The following is a 16,427-nucleotide window of genomic DNA, read 5'->3' as shown; positions in this document are numbered from 1 at the left end:
TGTATATATATGTGCGGTGTGTGTGAATGTGTGTGATGACATGTTGTGGGAGGATATACATGCCACAGTGCATGTGTGGAAGTCAGAAGAAGAACCTTTGAGCGGGCATTGCTCCTCACCTTCCTACCTTATTGGAGATGAGATCTCTTCACCGCTTATTGGCCAGCTTGAGTATCTGGAGATTTTCCAGTCTCCACCTCCTATCTCCTGGTAGAGACACACAGGGATGCCAAACAGTTGTGCTACAGTGCCCTACTTTTACATGTGTCCAGAGGATCTGCACTTAGCCTGGCAGACTTGTGTGGAGTGCTTTTACCTCCATCTTTCCAGCCCAGGAGGGGGTTCTCTTTTTTTTTTTTTTTTTTTTGAGACAGGGTTTCTCTGTATTGTTTTGGAGGCTGTCCTAGAACTAGCTCTTGTAGACCAGGCTGTTCTCGAACCCACAGAGATCCGCCTGCCTCTGCCTCCCGAGTGCTGGGATTAAAGGTGTGTGCAGAGGGGGTTCTCAATGCACTCCACTTTGTGGTCTTCCCCCACACCATGCCAGTGTAAGAAAGTACAAGATAACCCTGCTGTTTCATTATTCTTATTTCCCCCTTTCTCCCAAACTAGAGACTGATGTGCAAGATGGCCTGCACATATCCCTTTCTCCACGTAGCTCCTCCTTCCTCAGGCGAGGTTCCTCCAGGAAGACAGCTCAGCCTCAGTTGCGTGTCTTGTCGCCCATAGCAGGAGTTCTGCAACTCCACCACAGCTTCCTCACACTCATGACCTGTCTGTGTTACCTCCGAGTTGTAGTATATTCTTTATTTGTCAACTCTACCCGGGTCATCAGCATCCTTATGCGGTAGGCCATATTGATCAGGGAGGCACACTATGTCATCCTCATGGAGGAAGATGGTCACCCAAGACTCTGTGGTTGCTCCACTCATCTCTGGACCAGTCATGTCCCTATTCCACTTGGTGACATTTTGTGCCATTTCTGGAGAGATGTAAAAGAAATGTCTATTTACCCCCAAATAGGGGAGGAGCTGACAGACCAAAGAAAGATTGCCAAGTCCAGCTTGGTGAATAAATAGAGTGTGGGTGACTTACAGGCAACACCACCACTAAAGTCCCACTACATCAGTCCATTTTTACCTCTCACTTCATTAGCATTTCTTTTTAATTTATGTGCATTGATGTTTTGCCTGCATATATGTCTGTGTGAGGATGCTGGATCCCCTGGAACTGGAGTTACAGACAGTTGTGAGCTGCCATGTGGGTGCTAATAATTGAACCTGGTCCTCTGGAAGAGCAGTCAGTGCTCTTAACTACCGAAACATCTCTCCAACCCTGCATTAGCATTTCTAAGAGTACTTGTAGCTGGGGCAGGAGGGAAAGAGTAGAAATTAGAATTTTAGGAAAGGGTCTGTGACCTTCTTGTGACCTTCCCTCTCCCTCTCTCTCTCTGTCTCCAAGAGGGAATTTATTGCAGACCTGGTTTATTTCATTGAGCAAGATCTCCTGTAGTTTACCATAACTGCTCTGTTTTATAATGGTGATGGTTATGACAAGCTCAGTGGGAGCAGCTATAATACTTGCCCCTGTTCTAATCTTACTCGTTTTCTATCATTTACTAGAGTAGCAGCCACATAGACATAATAGAGGATTTTGTTTTGTTTTGAGGCAAGGTCTCACTATGGAGCCCTAGCTGGCTTGGAACTTGCTATGTAGACCAGCCTGGTTTAGAACATATGATGCTCCTGCTTCTACCTTCTAAGTGCTAGGATTACAAAAGTACCACCACGCATGGCTAGATAAGCTTATCTGTGGTTCAACACTGTCTCACCAATGCCTGGAACAGGGCCTAGCACACAATATGTTCTTAAGATAATGCTTTTTCAGTCGACAAGCGAGTGGATGGTATAGTAATGATGGAAGGGGCAGAAGCCACGTGCAGTGGTGGCTCACACCCATAAGGAGGCAAAGGCAGGAGGATTGCCCTGAGTTTGAAGCCAGTCTCACTTATACAGCCCTGTCTAGAAGAAAGGGAAGAAAACAAAAGGGAAGTGGGGAGAAAGCTAGAGGGAGAGAGGAAGGGAGAAGGGAGAGAAGGAAGGGAGGGCTAGTTAACCTTACTCTATTTTGGGAGCTGAACTTCAACTAAGATCTAAAGAAAGAATGTGCTCGACAGTCTGGAATGATACCAGACGGAGATCTCCAGAAGGAGGTAGCACTGTTTGGTGTGGTTCTGGGTAGTCTGATAGGAACTGGAGAGATCATGAGGTTCAGTGAGGCTCATGGGGAAGCATCAGGAAGCAGCTAGAGAAATGGCGTGGGTTGAAAATGGAAGAGGGATGACGGGCCACTGACAAGGAGAGAAGTGTCAAGGACCTTGAACCCCCAAAAGGAATACCAGAGACACCAAACTCTATCCCAGACCTCCAAAAATCTCAGAGAACTCATGCCTGAGACAAGCCCCCAGACACAGAACCAAGACAAGACTGATGTGCTCATGTGGAGAGATTTATCATGTATTGGAGTAGCTTTAGATGGAGGCTGTCTAGACACACAAGTTTGGACATAAGCCCATCTTGGGGCCCCTTTGCAGGGTCAGTGGTGTGCCAAAGTTCTCAGTTCTTGGAGGTCTCTGGGATTTGCAGGAAATGAGGGATAAGATGACATCTTGAGGAACAGAATGGAGGAAGGCCGGTGTCAATCATGAGGTGACATAGTTGGACACCTCAATGAGATTTCTATCAGGATCTCGGAAGTAGATGGACATAATAGGCCCCTTTGCTCCTGTTCGGGAGACTGGGCCCTCCTCAATGGGGACATCAAAAGCCTGGATGAAGTGAGCAGAAAAGACAAAAATTATGTGGCACAGATGTGTTAGACCAAAATTGAATTCCTTAAGGATTCCCTCCTGTTTCTTCCCCACCCCAGTGCTCTTGGGTTTGAACTTACACATGCTACAGCCATAGCCAAAGTTTAATTCCTAACGGTGTCCAGACTGCCTAGGTTTCTGACTCATCTACTGCCATTTTCCCTCACTCTACTCAAGATGTATGGCCTTGAGCAGAGTATGTAGTTACCTTGAACCTCGATTTGTAAATTGGGGGTGACAGTAGTATCAGTGAGCAAGATTTAAGGACAGTACCTGCATAAAAGTATATATTTATTGTTTTTTTTCCCAACAGTGCTGGGAATTGAACCCACAGCTTTCTGGGGGACCAGCAAGCAATCTGCCACAGAGCTACATTCCCAGTCCAGTTGGTTTCCGTTGCTTTCTCTTTATGTCAAGATAAAACATTTGGTTTTTTTGTTTGTTTTTTGAGACAGGGTTTCCTCTGTGTAACAGCCCTAGCTGTCCTGGAACTCGCTCTGTAGATCAGACTGACCTCGAACTCAGAGATCCACCTGCCTCTACCTCCCAATTGTGCAATCACACCTGGCACAAAATGGCATTTCATATACTTGGTGGAAATCTCATTTGCTCTTTGTATAAAAAGATATAGCTGGGCAGTGGTGGCACATGCCTTTAATGAAGACAGGGTCTCTCTGTATAGCCCTGGCTATCCTGGAACTCACTCTGTAGACCAGGCTGGCCTTGAACTCACAGAGATCCTCCTGCCTCTGCCTCGCGAGTGCTGGGGTTAAGTAGCAGCTCTGATCATATTTTAATGTATCTTTTCCTACTTAGACATTAGCATGGCAAAAGACTGAGTATGTCAAAACATTATTTACAAATATTCTTCTTGGGCTGGAGAGATAGATGGCTCAGAGGTTAAGAGCACTGACTGCTCTTCTAGGGGTCCTGAATTCAATTCCCAGCAACCACATGATGGCTCACAACCATCTGTAATGAGATCTGGTGCCTTCTTCTGTAGTACAGGTACACATGCAGGCAGAACACTGTATACATAATAAATAAATAAAATCCCCCCCAAATATTCTTCTTTATATTTTATAAATTTTACTATATTAAAAAATTGCAAATAAGAATTCAAACACCAAAATCAAGGAGATCCAGTTGTTTTCCTGCTTGTAATTGTGTATTGGGTTTTGTTTTGTTTTGGGTTGAGGATGAGTGTATAAGATGTATTCAATACTGATTTATGTGTAAAATATAAGGCTGCTCAACTATGAATGCTTATTCTCAGTGCATGGCTGTTGAGTTGGAATATTTTCTAAAATCAATTCGGTTCCATGAAGGTGACATCACTCAAAGGAGCAAGTAGATAACTGTGCAGGCAGACTATGGATGTGGTGGCATCTGCTGCGTCTGAGGTTTGAGGACAGCCTAGCTCCGTGGGTCACACTTCTGTCTTGATAGTATCTGCCTTAGATTTCTTTCCTTTTCATTCGTTTATTTTGCATCCTAGGTATGGCCTCTCTGCACCCAAGTCCCTCTCCCTGATTCCCCCTCCCACACCCCCAGTCTCCTCCTTTTCCTCTCCACCCAGGAAAGGGCAGGTCTCCCATGGGTATCAACAAAACGGCATATCAAGCTGCAGTAACGATAAGCACCACCTCTCCATGTATTAAGGGTGGCCTCTTTTTTTAACCAGTGAGTATGATTTTTTTGTAATTTATTATTTTTATTTGCATTGGTGCTTTGCCAGCATGTATGTCTGTGTGAGGATGTCAGATCTTGGAGCTACAGACAGTTGTGAGCTGCCATGTGGGTGCTGGGAATTGAACCCTGGAAGAGCAGTCAGTGCTCTTAACCGCCATTTCTCCACGGGCTGGGCTTTGTTAAAGAGAATGGCACTGCACTCACCTTGAGGCGCTGGATCACCTCCTCCAAAGGCACTTCTGTGATTAGACAAATGTCCAGGGAGCCAGGAATGGGCTGAGCTGCTTTGGGCTCAAATTCCTTTCCCACCTCATGTAAGTTAAATTTTTGGTCTCCAAAACACAATGCCTTCCGGTCTCCCTGTTTAGGAGAGAGGAAACAACGTAGAACTAAGCTGCCAAGATGAGTTTGAACTTACTGCGGAAAAAGGAGAAAGGGCTGCTACACAAAACCTCTGGAGCCATCTAGCAGACTGCATCTTTAGCAAATTAATTTGTGTCCATCTGTGCATGCCTGTGTGCATATGCAGAGACCAAAAGAAGGCGCCAGATTCCTGAGGGCTGGACTCAACGCAGTGAATGTGTTTGTGAGATGCCTGCCTTGTTATTTGGGTCCTAGGATCTGAACTCCATCCAGTCTTCATGATTGGGCAGCAAGTGCTTTTAATCTCAATGTCCCCAATCCAACGTTCTTTACATTTTTTGGCCAGGTACTGTGGCACATACCTTTGATTCCAGCACTTTGGAGGCAGAGGCCAAGCATGTCTGTATGAATTTAAAACCGGCCTGGTCTACATAGCTAGTCCCAGGTCATCTAGGACTACATAGTAAGACCCTGTCTCAAATCTGTTTTTACACTTAACTTGTGTGGAGGTGGATGGTGTGTGCCACAGCACAGCTGTCAGGATCCAATTTCTCCTTCCATGGTGTGGGTGCCTTTACCCACTGCGACACCTCACCACACACCACCATCACCACCATAGTTTTCAGAGACGACGTCTCTTGTGATCCAGGCTGGCCTTGAACTCTTGATCCTCTTGCCTCCAACTCCGTGGTGCTTAGATCCCAGAAATACATCACTGGGGCCAGCTTCTTCTTCGTTGTTTTTAAGATTTATTTATTTCTTTAATGTGTGCATATGTCTGAGGGTATATACGAGCACTCGTGTGTGCAGTGTTCACAAAGGCCAGAAGAAAGTGTCAAGTACCTCCTGGAACTGGAGTGACAGACATGTGTGTGTTCCCAATGTGAGCGCTGGGATTGGAATCTGAGTCCTCTGGAAGAACAGCAAGCTCTCTTAACTGCTTCTTTCTTTCTTTTTCCGAGACAGCATCTCACTATGTAGCATAGGCTGGCCTCAAACTCTCAAACTCACTTTTTTTTTGCCTTATGCTCCTGAGTGTCGCCTTGCAAGTGTGCGTCACACCGTGCTTGTCTCAGACATCTGCCTTTAGTGGGGAGGGACAACCGTGTGTGTTTCCTGTTTGAACATCCATATCACCAAATGTTTAAAACTTACCCATGGCAGAAATAACAATTTGTCCCTGGTATAGATCCCTTCCTTCCTCCCTCCCTCTCTCCCTCCCTCTCTCTCTCCCTCCCTCGTCTCTAGTCTCTTTTCTTTCCTTCCTGTTTCTCTGTCTTTGTCTCTGTGTCTGTTTCCTTTCTTTGGAATCTCATTATGTTGCCTAGATTAGCTTGAATCTCTTGGGCTCAAGTGATCATGCCTCAATCCATTGCATATCTTCCCTCACCCTTTTTTTTCCTTATGAGACCATCTTAAATTTCTGTGCAGCCCAGAGAAACCCTGCTAGAAAAACCAAAAAAAAATTTCTGTGCAGCCAATGGTATGTCCCCAAGATTGCTAATAAAAACTCTAGCCAGGAGTGGTGGCATATTTATAATCCCAGCATTTAGGACATTGAGTCAGAAGGATAGAAAGTTTGACTTTGTCTTGCACTCCACAGAAAGACCCTCACTCAAAAACAAAACAAAATCAAAAGGAACCAAACAAACAAAGCCCACTTCTTCTGTTCCCCGCATTCCAGGCAAAGAGGCCATTGTGTTAGAGAGACCTTCTGAGATGTGCTCAGCAGGGAGTGGTTGCTGGTGGGGTTTCTAGGAATCTCCCTGCCCCACTGAGCCGGCACTTTGTGCCTATTCATTTCCTCCTAATGGCATTCATCTGACTGCTTGTTCAATTGAGAGAAAAAGACAACTGTCTCATTTAATCCCATGGCAGTGGTCTCCTATGCCCCTCCAAACTGATGCATAATCTTTTTGTAAAGGTGTATTTATCATTATTTTATGTGTGAGGGTGGTTCGTCTACATGCTTGTGTACCTCATGCATGCTTCGTATCCATGGAGATGAGAAGAAGATGCTGGACTCCCTGGCACTGGAGCTACATATGCTTGTGAGCTGCCATGTCAGTGCTAGAAACCCAGACGCTCTGCAAGAGCAGCCAGTGCTCTCAACTACTGAGCCATCGATCTAGCCGCTATCTCTATTTCTTGATTTACCACCTTCAGTTATTTTGTCCTCTCTCTGCCAAGACAGAGGAGAGTTGACCTCTATAGTATTACTACCCTCAGTACTATTCTATCTTCATTTTAGTTCCCCTGTTGGCTTCTTTATAAATTTTAAACAACTGATTGCACATGTATCTTTTAGGGTGCTAGAGAATAATGCTCTTTTTTTATAGATAACCCTTGTCACCTTCTTTGTCTCTTCCCTTCTTTATACCTCTTAGCATCATTTCTTTTTATAATTTCATGATCTCATTCCTCATCCCTATAATTGAGACTACATTGCACTTTTACAGCCTAAGGACAGTTTGACTCAATGTACAATTCTGTAAAATCTGTTTGCTCAGAGCCTTTTAAATATCTGCTTCAGGACTGAGGGTGTTTCCTACCATGCATGACACCCCAGATTCCATTCCCAAGACTGCCTTTAATCCCAGCACTTGGGAGGCAGAGACAGGCAGATCTCTTGAGTTTGAGGCCAGCCTGGTCTACAGAGCGAGTTCCAGGACAGCCACGGATGTTACACAGAGAAACTCTGTTTTGAAACACCAGAAAGACAGAGAGAGAGAGAAAGGGAGGGAGGGAGGGAGGGAGGGAGGGAGGGAGGGAGGGAGGGAGGGAGGGAGGGAAATACACTGCTTATTATCTTCCCTGAGTCTGGTGTTTGCTGAGAAGAAGTTTGATGTTGGGGACTGGAGAGATGGTCCAGTGGTTAAGAGACTTGCTGCTCTTGCAGAGAACTAGGGTTCAATTCCCAGCACCCACATGTTGGCTCACAATCATCTGTAACTCCAGTTCTAGAGGATTTGATGTCTTTTTCTGACCTCTGTGGGCAGTACACATAGAATGTGCAAAACACTCATATGTACAAAACAAAAAATCTTTTAAAATTAGGTATGGTAGTGTGCACCTTTAATCCTAGCACTTGGTAGGCAGAGGCAGAGGCAGATGGATCTCTGTGAGTTCAAGGACAGCCTGGTCTATAGAGTGAGTTCTAGGACAGCCAGAGCTATATAGTGAGGTCTCAACACCCCCCTTCATCAAATAAAATAAATAAGATGTTAATGTGTGTGTGTGTGTGTGTGTGTGTGTGTGTGTGTGTGTGTGTGTGTGTACACAGGGGCCAGAGGAGGGTAGTTGGTCTGTGCCATCACAGTGTACCTTGTTCCCTTAAGACAGAGCCCCTCACTGAATTTGGAGCTAGACTGGCAGTCAGCAAGCCCACCATTGGTCCTGACTCTCCACATATGCTGCACAGCACTGGGATTATAAGCATGTACACAACCATGCTGGGCTTTTATGTGTGTGCTGGGGATTTGAACTCAGTCTCCCTCCGTGCTTATTCAGCAAGTGCTCTTAGCTGCTGAGCTGTCTCCCCAGCTCCTTGTTTTTCATCCTTCTGTTGGTAATACAGCTACCTTTCATTCTTAAGCTTAGACTTTTTCTTGCCCTTCGATCTTCTAAAAGTTCACTTCAGTATGTCTAAGTACAGGGAATGGAGGCATTATATTTATCACTGATCCATGCAAAGCCAATCTCGTTTTTTATTTATGCATTTGCTCTCTTTTTTCTATTCTCTAGAATCTTATGCCCACCTAAGTACCTTTTATTTTTATTGATAAGTTTTTTCTCATTGAATCATTGGCCTGGTCTTTATTCAAATAGGCTGCCTTTATTTGCTCTTTATGGAATAAAACAGATTGTAATAGTATATACCCCAAGCCATAATGTGTTTTGTGTATATCTTCTTGGTTGTAAAAGGTCTGTTGTTGTTTTTCTGGCATATTGTAAGTAGCATTATGCTGTAGTTTTTTCTTTGTTTTCAGTTTTTTACTTGGTGTGATCTTTTTAGGACCTGAAGAGCATCCGACCTGCTCTTGCATAATTAATGTTATGTTCTGCATAGTATCCCCTTTAGATTTTAAATTTGTACTGTCTGCCACTTCATGACCCTTTTCAGTTTCCATACTAATTTTTAGAGAAGTTTAACATTCACAGCCTAACTGAGAAGGTGGAAAGATGTCCCACATGCCCACATTTCTGCAAGGTCCCCATTATCAGCATGCCAGCAGTGGGATACATGTGTTGCTAACCTGTAGCTACATTTGATATATCATCAACCAGTCCATTGTTCCCATGGCAGTTCTCTCCTGAGGAGGTGTCCTACACTATATGGCCTTGGACAATGTCATAGGATAATGTCAAGGTCCTAAAGTTTCTCAGTGTTCTCTTCACTCCTCTCACCCTTCAGTGTCTGGCAGTCACCTCTCATTGTACTGCCTTTATAATTTTGTCCTTTCTAGAACATTATATTGAATCATGCAATATGCAGCTTTTTAGATTGGCCTCTTTCACTTAGTAATATACATAAGATTTTACATGTTTTCTATAGCTTGTTTCTCTCTCTCTCTCTCTCTCTCTCTCCTCTCTCTCTCTCTCCCCTCTCTCCTCAATCTCTCTCTCTCTCCCCCTCTCTCCTCAATCTCTCTCTGGCCCTTTCTCTCCTGTCCCATCAAGAAGTAGCATAAGAAATATTTTATTTAAAACAAAACAACACAGCCAACTGTGGTTTGGTGTCGCACACCTTTAATTCCAGAACTGGGGAGGCAGAGGCAGGCAGATCTCTGTGAGTTCCAGGCCTGGTCTACAGAGCTAGTTCCAGGACAGCCAATGCTACACGGTAAAACCCTTTCTTGAAGAGAAAAAAAACAGAACAGGTCATATCCATTATCAGGAATGACTATACCAGACCTTATTTGTCTTTAACAAAGACATAGCAGACATGTCTCTTCATCTGCTACAGGGTATCTTCACAAGGCTTTTTTCTTTCTCTGCATTTTCTACTTTTGAAGTTTGTTGTTAAAATGTCTAGGTTTACCCAGTAAGGAGACACAAACCGTGACTCTACGATCCCACGTGGAGTTTATTGGTGGACGGGGAGGGAAAAGGGGGTGAGAGGTAACCAACCCGTGCAGAGCAGAGAGAGAGATGAGAGAGACAGACAGAGACAGAGAGAGAAGATGAGATGGAGAGGAAGATGAGAGTAAGAGTAAGAGAGAGCATAAGGGGGCAGGGTCAGTCCTTTAAAGGGGTCCTTTGCACCTGCATGGTTCTCACGGAACTCTGGGCTGGCCAGAGTGCTGCCTGAGTGCATCCTGCCAGGTAACAGGGCAGGCCAGCGTGATGCCTGACCCTTTCAAAGTTGTTCCAATTCTCAAGATAGTGTTAAATCTGTAGAAACCTCTTTTTCCTTCCATCTCTTCCTTATTCCAGATTTACTTGACTTTTCTCTAGGTATACGGGATTTTCTTCTTGGGAACCACTCCTTCTCAACCCAACCAGTTTAATTTCTCTTTTATGGGGGGCAGAGGAAAATATTGGGTATCTTACTCTATTGCTCCCTACTTTATTTTGTTTATTTTAAAAATGATAGATGGATGGATAGAGATAGATAGATAGACTGTGTGTGTGTGTGTGTGTGTCTGTGTGTGTGTCTGTGTGTGTGTGTGTTGGCACATGTGTGGAAGTCAAAAGTCAGCTTTTGGGAATTGGTTTTTCTCCTTTCACCATGTGGACGTGGGACCTCCAGGAATCTAACTCAGGGTCTCAAACTGGGCAACAGATGTTTTTATCCACAGAGCCATCTTGCCAGCCCTTAATGACTCATTTTCTTTGTTTATTGCGGTGCTGGGAATGAAACCTAGACCCTCTTGTATCTGGGTAAGTTGTCTGTTGCTGAGCTAACCCTCTAGCCCTCAGAGCGCACACACAGTTTTTTCAGCTCTTTGTACCCAAGGATGCTTTATGCTACACTTACTTTTGATTTACAGTTCAGATGGACACAGAATTTTAGGTTGGGGTTTTTCCCCAGAATCATTCTTCAATTAATTATATTTGTGTTTAGACAATTTCCATTTCACAATGCATACCAACCACTCTCACCCCCACCCCCTGCCACCCCTTCAGCCCCTCCTCCTCTTTACAAATCTCTCTTTCATGACTACTTTGCTTAGTGACCCACTGAGATTAACCAGGGGTGTCTCTGTAATCATGGGTTTAGAGCTATCCATTTGGAGCCTGGTGGGCTCAGCAGTGGGTACACAATTAAAGACAATGGTCCCTTCCCCCCAGACTCTATGAGAAGCCAATAGTTCAGAGGTGGTAGGTAGGGCCCCATGACTCTCCCTCCCCCTTCCTCGACTTCCTGTTGATCGGGCCAGTCTTGTAAGGGCCCAGGTAACCACAGTTGTGAGTTCATAATTGCAATAGTTGCATGGTCTAGGGAATGGCATTCCTTAGCACTTTTCCCTGTGTCTTCTGGCTCTTACATAGTTTCCATCGCCTTTGCCACAATGTTCCCGAGCCTTAGAGGGAGTGGCGGCAATATCGTGTGTAGGGCTGGGCCCAGAACCGTTGCTATTCTCTGCATCTTAGGCAGCCCGAGTGTGTGTATTCATCGCCTTCCTTTGTAGGGAGAGGCTTCTCTGATTAAGTCTGGGAAGAGCTTTTGTTCTGGGAGTAGGGACCACATGGAGAGATGCTGAGGCAGAACTGGAGGCGGGGCGGCAGTGCTTTCCCAGAGTCTTAAAAGTAGAGTCCTATTGTTTTCTGGCCTCTGGCGTGGCTCAAGAATTCTGACATTTGCATGTTTCTTTTTCTTTTGTAGATAAACCACTTTTTAATCTCTTGGCAAAGTCTTAAGATGGACTTTTTCAATGTGATGTTCTGTAATTCCCACAGGGCATATGTGAGTGTTCCTATGCTGGGTACACAGTTAACTCTTTGTACATAAAGGCTGCAAAGTTCTCTTGCACTTCTTTTGAGACCAGGGACCTTGAACTAACAATGCCTCTTGCTTTATTTCTTTCGAAGTTTCCTCCTTCCATTTTCTTTACTCTCTCCAAATGTCTCCCAGTTTGTAGCTCAGAATGTCTTCCATTGATCCATTTATGTTTTCTCTCATATTTCTCATTTTTCCCTGTGTTTGGGGGTTTGGAGTTATATTATGTTTTATTTTCGGCAGCTTTTCGGATTGGTATCTGGGTTTAATGTGCACTGGGCAAATGCTCAGGCACTTAGCTGCACCATCAGCCTGTGAGTTACATTTAAAATAGTATCAATTATTTTAAGACAGTATCTCACCAGGACAGTGAGGGCTACCCAGAGAAACTGTGTCTCAAAAAAAGAAAACAAAAAGACATGTTTCATGTGTCCAAGGCTGGTCTCCAACTTGCTAAGTAGCCAAGGATGATCTTAGGATTTTCATTCTCCTGCATCCATCTCTGCAGTTAGGATATCCTGACCATGTGCAGAACCATGCTTGGTTTCCATGGTACTGGGGATTGTGTGTATAAGGCATTCTATACACTGAGCTACATTCCCTGCCATAAAATGTTATCATATTTTACTGAATGCAGCTGAGGAGATGGCTCAGTTACCAAATGCTTGCTATACAAGCGTGAGGACCTGAGTTGAGATCCCCAGCACCTTTGTCATAATCTCAGGCTGAAACGGGAGTCTTCCTGGGGCTTGATAGCTGTTCAGTCTAGCTAAATCAGACCACCAGCCTCCACCTGCATATGCACGGGTACACACACACACACACACACACACACACACACACACACACTTTAATGCACTTGAAGTTTTGAATATGAGGACGTGATTACCTTGAAAGTAGTGACCTCCATGCCCAGGATCTTGGAATAGAACCTGGTGGTGTCTTCAATGTTCCTTACAGTCATCACAATATGGTCAAGTCTAAGGATAAGACACTGGGAAGGGTTCTGGTCGCTGTTCCCGCATAACTAAAATGTGAGAAATAAATAAATAAATAAGCCACCCAAACTCGGATAAAGCTAAAATGCCCCCAGATACTTCCACGTTTTCTTCTACTCCTCTGCCATCACCTCTGCAACCACTGTGGTCTCCTCACACCCATTTCAAGGGGAAACTCCTGCACGAAAATCTCTGTGAAGTCCACTACTCCTGCACCGACTCGTACAAGAGGCCACGTGACTGCCATGTCACCTCTTCCCCGTTTTCTTCCTTTGTCTCCTACTAGTAAGGCAAAGGTGAAGACTAGGGAAGTTGAAATTCACACCAGCATGCCCTTGTTTTCCCAAGTTGGGATTTCTTTCTTTTTGAAGATATTATAAGGTCTGGGCAGGCCCAATTCCAAATCAAAGCCTCCAGTGGCCAATTTCCCTAAGCCTCCACCTTCCCTGATGGGCAGCTATAATTGTGGGGGCATGGCAAGGAGGAACTTGGGGTGGGTAGGACTGGAGAGATGGCTCAGCAGTTAAGAACACTGGCTGCTCTTACAAATGGCTTGGGTTCAATTCCAAGCACCCAGTTGGTGGCTCACAGCTCTCTCTCTGTATCTGTGGTTCCAGGGGATCTGATGTCTTCTTTTGGCCACAGCAAGTGATGCACAGACATTCATACAGGCGAAAACCCATACATACTTCAGAAAAAAAGGAGTGTCTGAGGTGAAATAAGTTTCTGAAGCTGGGTGTGTGGGGTGGAGGTGGGGGTGGGGCGATTTCTCAGTGAGTTTGAGACCAGCCTGGTCTACAGAGCACTGGCTGCTCTTCCACAGGATCGGGGTTCGATTCCCAGCATCCACATGGCAGCTCACAACTATGTGTAACTCCATGGAAAAACAGTGATGCACATTAAAAAAAAAAACCAAAAACCATGCAGAACCAATTCTGATACCTAGTCAGGAAACTGTCTCAAAACCAAAACCAGCCAGACAGTAGTGGCGCACGCCTTCAATCACAGCACTTGGGAGACAGAGACAGGTGGATCTCTGAGTTCGAGGCCAGCCTAGTCTACAAAGTGAATTCCAGAACAGCCAGAGCTACATAGACAGAGAAACCCTGTCTCGGGGGAAAAAAAAAAAAAACCACCACCAAAAACCAAAAAGCAACCATCTAACCAAAGAAGTAAATAAGTGCCATTTAGGCCCCACTGAAAGGAAAGCTGTTTTGTTTTCTTTTTCCAATCCTATTCAGGGTTGGGGAGGTAACTAGAATTGAGATCTTACTGCACTCTCAAATTGCTCGCATACGCCTTAACCCCAACTCCAAGGGATTTGGTGCCCTCTTCTGACCTCTGTGGGCACTTATACTAACATAGGCATGATTTTTTTTAATCCAAAGAAGTCCTGTTTAGCCTCTTAATGTCTGTAGAATCTGTATGAGCGTCCCATTTTGTTCTTGATAGCCCTAATTTGTGTTTTTCTTCTAATTTCTATGGTGTAAAGAAATTACTAGTATTTTCTGGATTTGTTTGAAGAACCAGCCTTGAACATTGCTGGTCTTTATTGTATGTTTGCTTTCTATTTCCTCTATCTCTGCTCTTAGCTTTTTCCCTCCTTCAGTTTTTCATGTTTAAGAAAAGCTGTGTTTCCCAGCTTTGTTTTTTTATGGTTTTTTTTTAAAACAGGGTTTCTCTGTGTAGCCCTGGCTGTCCTGGAACTCACTCTGTAGACCAGGCTGGCCTCAAACTCACAGCAATCTTCCTGCCTTTGCCTGCCGAGTGCTGGGATTACAGGCATGAGCCACCACCTCTCGGCTTCCCAGCCTCTTGATGTATGGGAGCCTTGGTCACTGGCTTTCAGTTTCCCACTCAGTGCTGACAACCTGGACAATAAGCTCACCCCTTCCGCTTAGTAGTCAGTGCCCTGGACACCATGCCTTCCCTGCTTGGATATGTTCCAGAGTCCTCTTTAAGGTTCACTTCAGGCTCTCAGGGCTTCAGAATCTTCTGACAGGCTTGGAGGTCAAGGTTTCCCAGGCCTTCCTCACACTGCTCTATCATGAGAGTCCCAGTGGCATTCACTAGGAGCCATCCTTGACTATCTCCACAAGTCTGAGGCTGAACTGACTCCCAACTGAACCAGCCTGAGAGAGCAGTCACCCCTTAGCCTGGGCCCTCCCAACCTCCCCACACAACACTGGCCTGTGGTTAGCTTCGAGAGAGGAGGGATGGTAAAGCTGCAAATGTGTTCCTGAGAAGGGAAGCAAGTCAGCTGACCCAGGTTGGGTAGCTCCAGCCTGGCCAACACACATGCCCAAAGCCTCCAGGGCCCCCGCACTCACCTGACTCTCAGGCGTTTGACCCCACATCCTGACCGATTGACTGGAGGGCAGAGAATGCGACATGGCAGGTAGGTTGTGGCTGAGACTGGCTCTGTGCCCGGAGATCAAGGGGCAGGAATGGGAGGTGCTGGCCGAGGACACTGGGTGGGGACAGAGGCAAGAGGTACAAAGCACGAAGTCACTAACTTAAAACCCAGGGCATGGCTCAGCACTGGGACACAGTCCCTGGGTTCTATCCCAAGCACTGTGAGAGCCAAACCAAACCCCGAAGACCTTGAAAGGAAAAGCACCTCTGGCCAGGCATTGGTGGCTCACGCCTTTAAACCCAGCACTCGGGAGGCAGAGGCAGGCGGATCTCTGTGAGTTCGGGGCCAGCCTGGTCTACAGAGTGAGAGCCAGGAGATGCTCCAAAGGTACACAGAGAAACCCTCTCTTAAAGAAAATAAAGAAGGGCTTCCTCTTTTGAGATGAGGGTCTTGATACGTTTTTCAGGCTGGTTTCTAATGGTCCTGCTCTGTCAATTTCCAGGTGTGTCAAATCCCGCTAAGCATTCATTCATAATAGCACAGATGAGCCACCCATCCCAGGTGTTAAGAGACTAGTATCACTCTGTGAGAAAGCTTTGATCTTCCTTGGAGTATGGGACCAGGGTGTGAAGCATTTCAGTGTCTGAGTTAGACAGTGTAACCATTCTCATGTGGCATGAGTCTGTTTCTAAGTGAAGATTTCTTTTTAATGGATATGGGTTTTGCCTGCTTGTATTTCTGCACCACCTTCATGCTTCACGTTGCAGAGGCCAGAAGATGGCATTGAATCCCCTGCAATGGGAGGGGATTCTGACATGTGTGAGCTGCTACATGAGTACTGGGAATTGAACCTGGGTTCTCCGGAAGAGCAGCCGGTACTCTTAACTGCTGACCGATCTCTCTAGCCAGAGCCCAGAGTTTTTGGAAGCAGGGTCTTGCTATATTAGGACCCTCTTAGTTCCTCCCCCCCCCCTTGGTCCCCGTCCCTTCCCTCTACCGCTTGCCTCACTCTGAGCCAAGCTCTCTCCTCTCTTATGGGTTACATCTGGACCAGAGATAGGTGAGTTTGACATTTACACTTCTAGACACACCCTTGTTACCCCAGACATAAATACTGCATGCCCTGGTGTTATTAAAAGTGTTGCTTTCCTTGTTAAAATTATTTCCAGACAGGCCTGGTGGCAGAGGCTTATAATCCTAGCTACT

At 45.4% G+C, this 16,427-nt stretch overlaps 1 protein-coding gene and 1 long non-coding RNA gene across 2 annotated transcripts in view; one reads left to right on the top strand and one right to left on the bottom strand.

The window, feature by feature from the left end:
- The window catches only part of LOC121135265, a 90,564-nt gene that overhangs the window by 61,052 nt on the left and 13,085 nt on the right, over positions 1-16,427 (top strand). The window lies entirely within an intron of this gene.
- Glod5 (glyoxalase domain containing 5) lies at positions 2,496-15,345 on the bottom strand. Its single transcript, XM_005085152.4, has 4 exons — positions 15,196-15,345; positions 12,757-12,894; positions 4,766-4,921; positions 2,496-2,827 (listed from the first exon to the last, which is right to left on the bottom strand). Exons 1-4 carry the CDS (start codon positions 15,256-15,258, stop codon positions 2,702-2,704), a joined length of 483 nt encoding a protein of 160 aa, XP_005085209.2. The 5' UTR covers positions 15,259-15,345; the 3' UTR covers positions 2,496-2,701.

This window comes from Mesocricetus auratus, unplaced genomic scaffold (genome assembly GCF_017639785.1).
Source record: "Mesocricetus auratus isolate SY011 unplaced genomic scaffold, BCM_Maur_2.0 Super-Scaffold_100033, whole genome shotgun sequence".
Lineage (NCBI taxonomy): Eukaryota > Metazoa > Chordata > Mammalia > Rodentia > Cricetidae > Mesocricetus > Mesocricetus auratus.
Note: the sequence above shows the minus strand (reverse complement) of the source record. Positions and strands in the feature narration are given on the sequence as shown.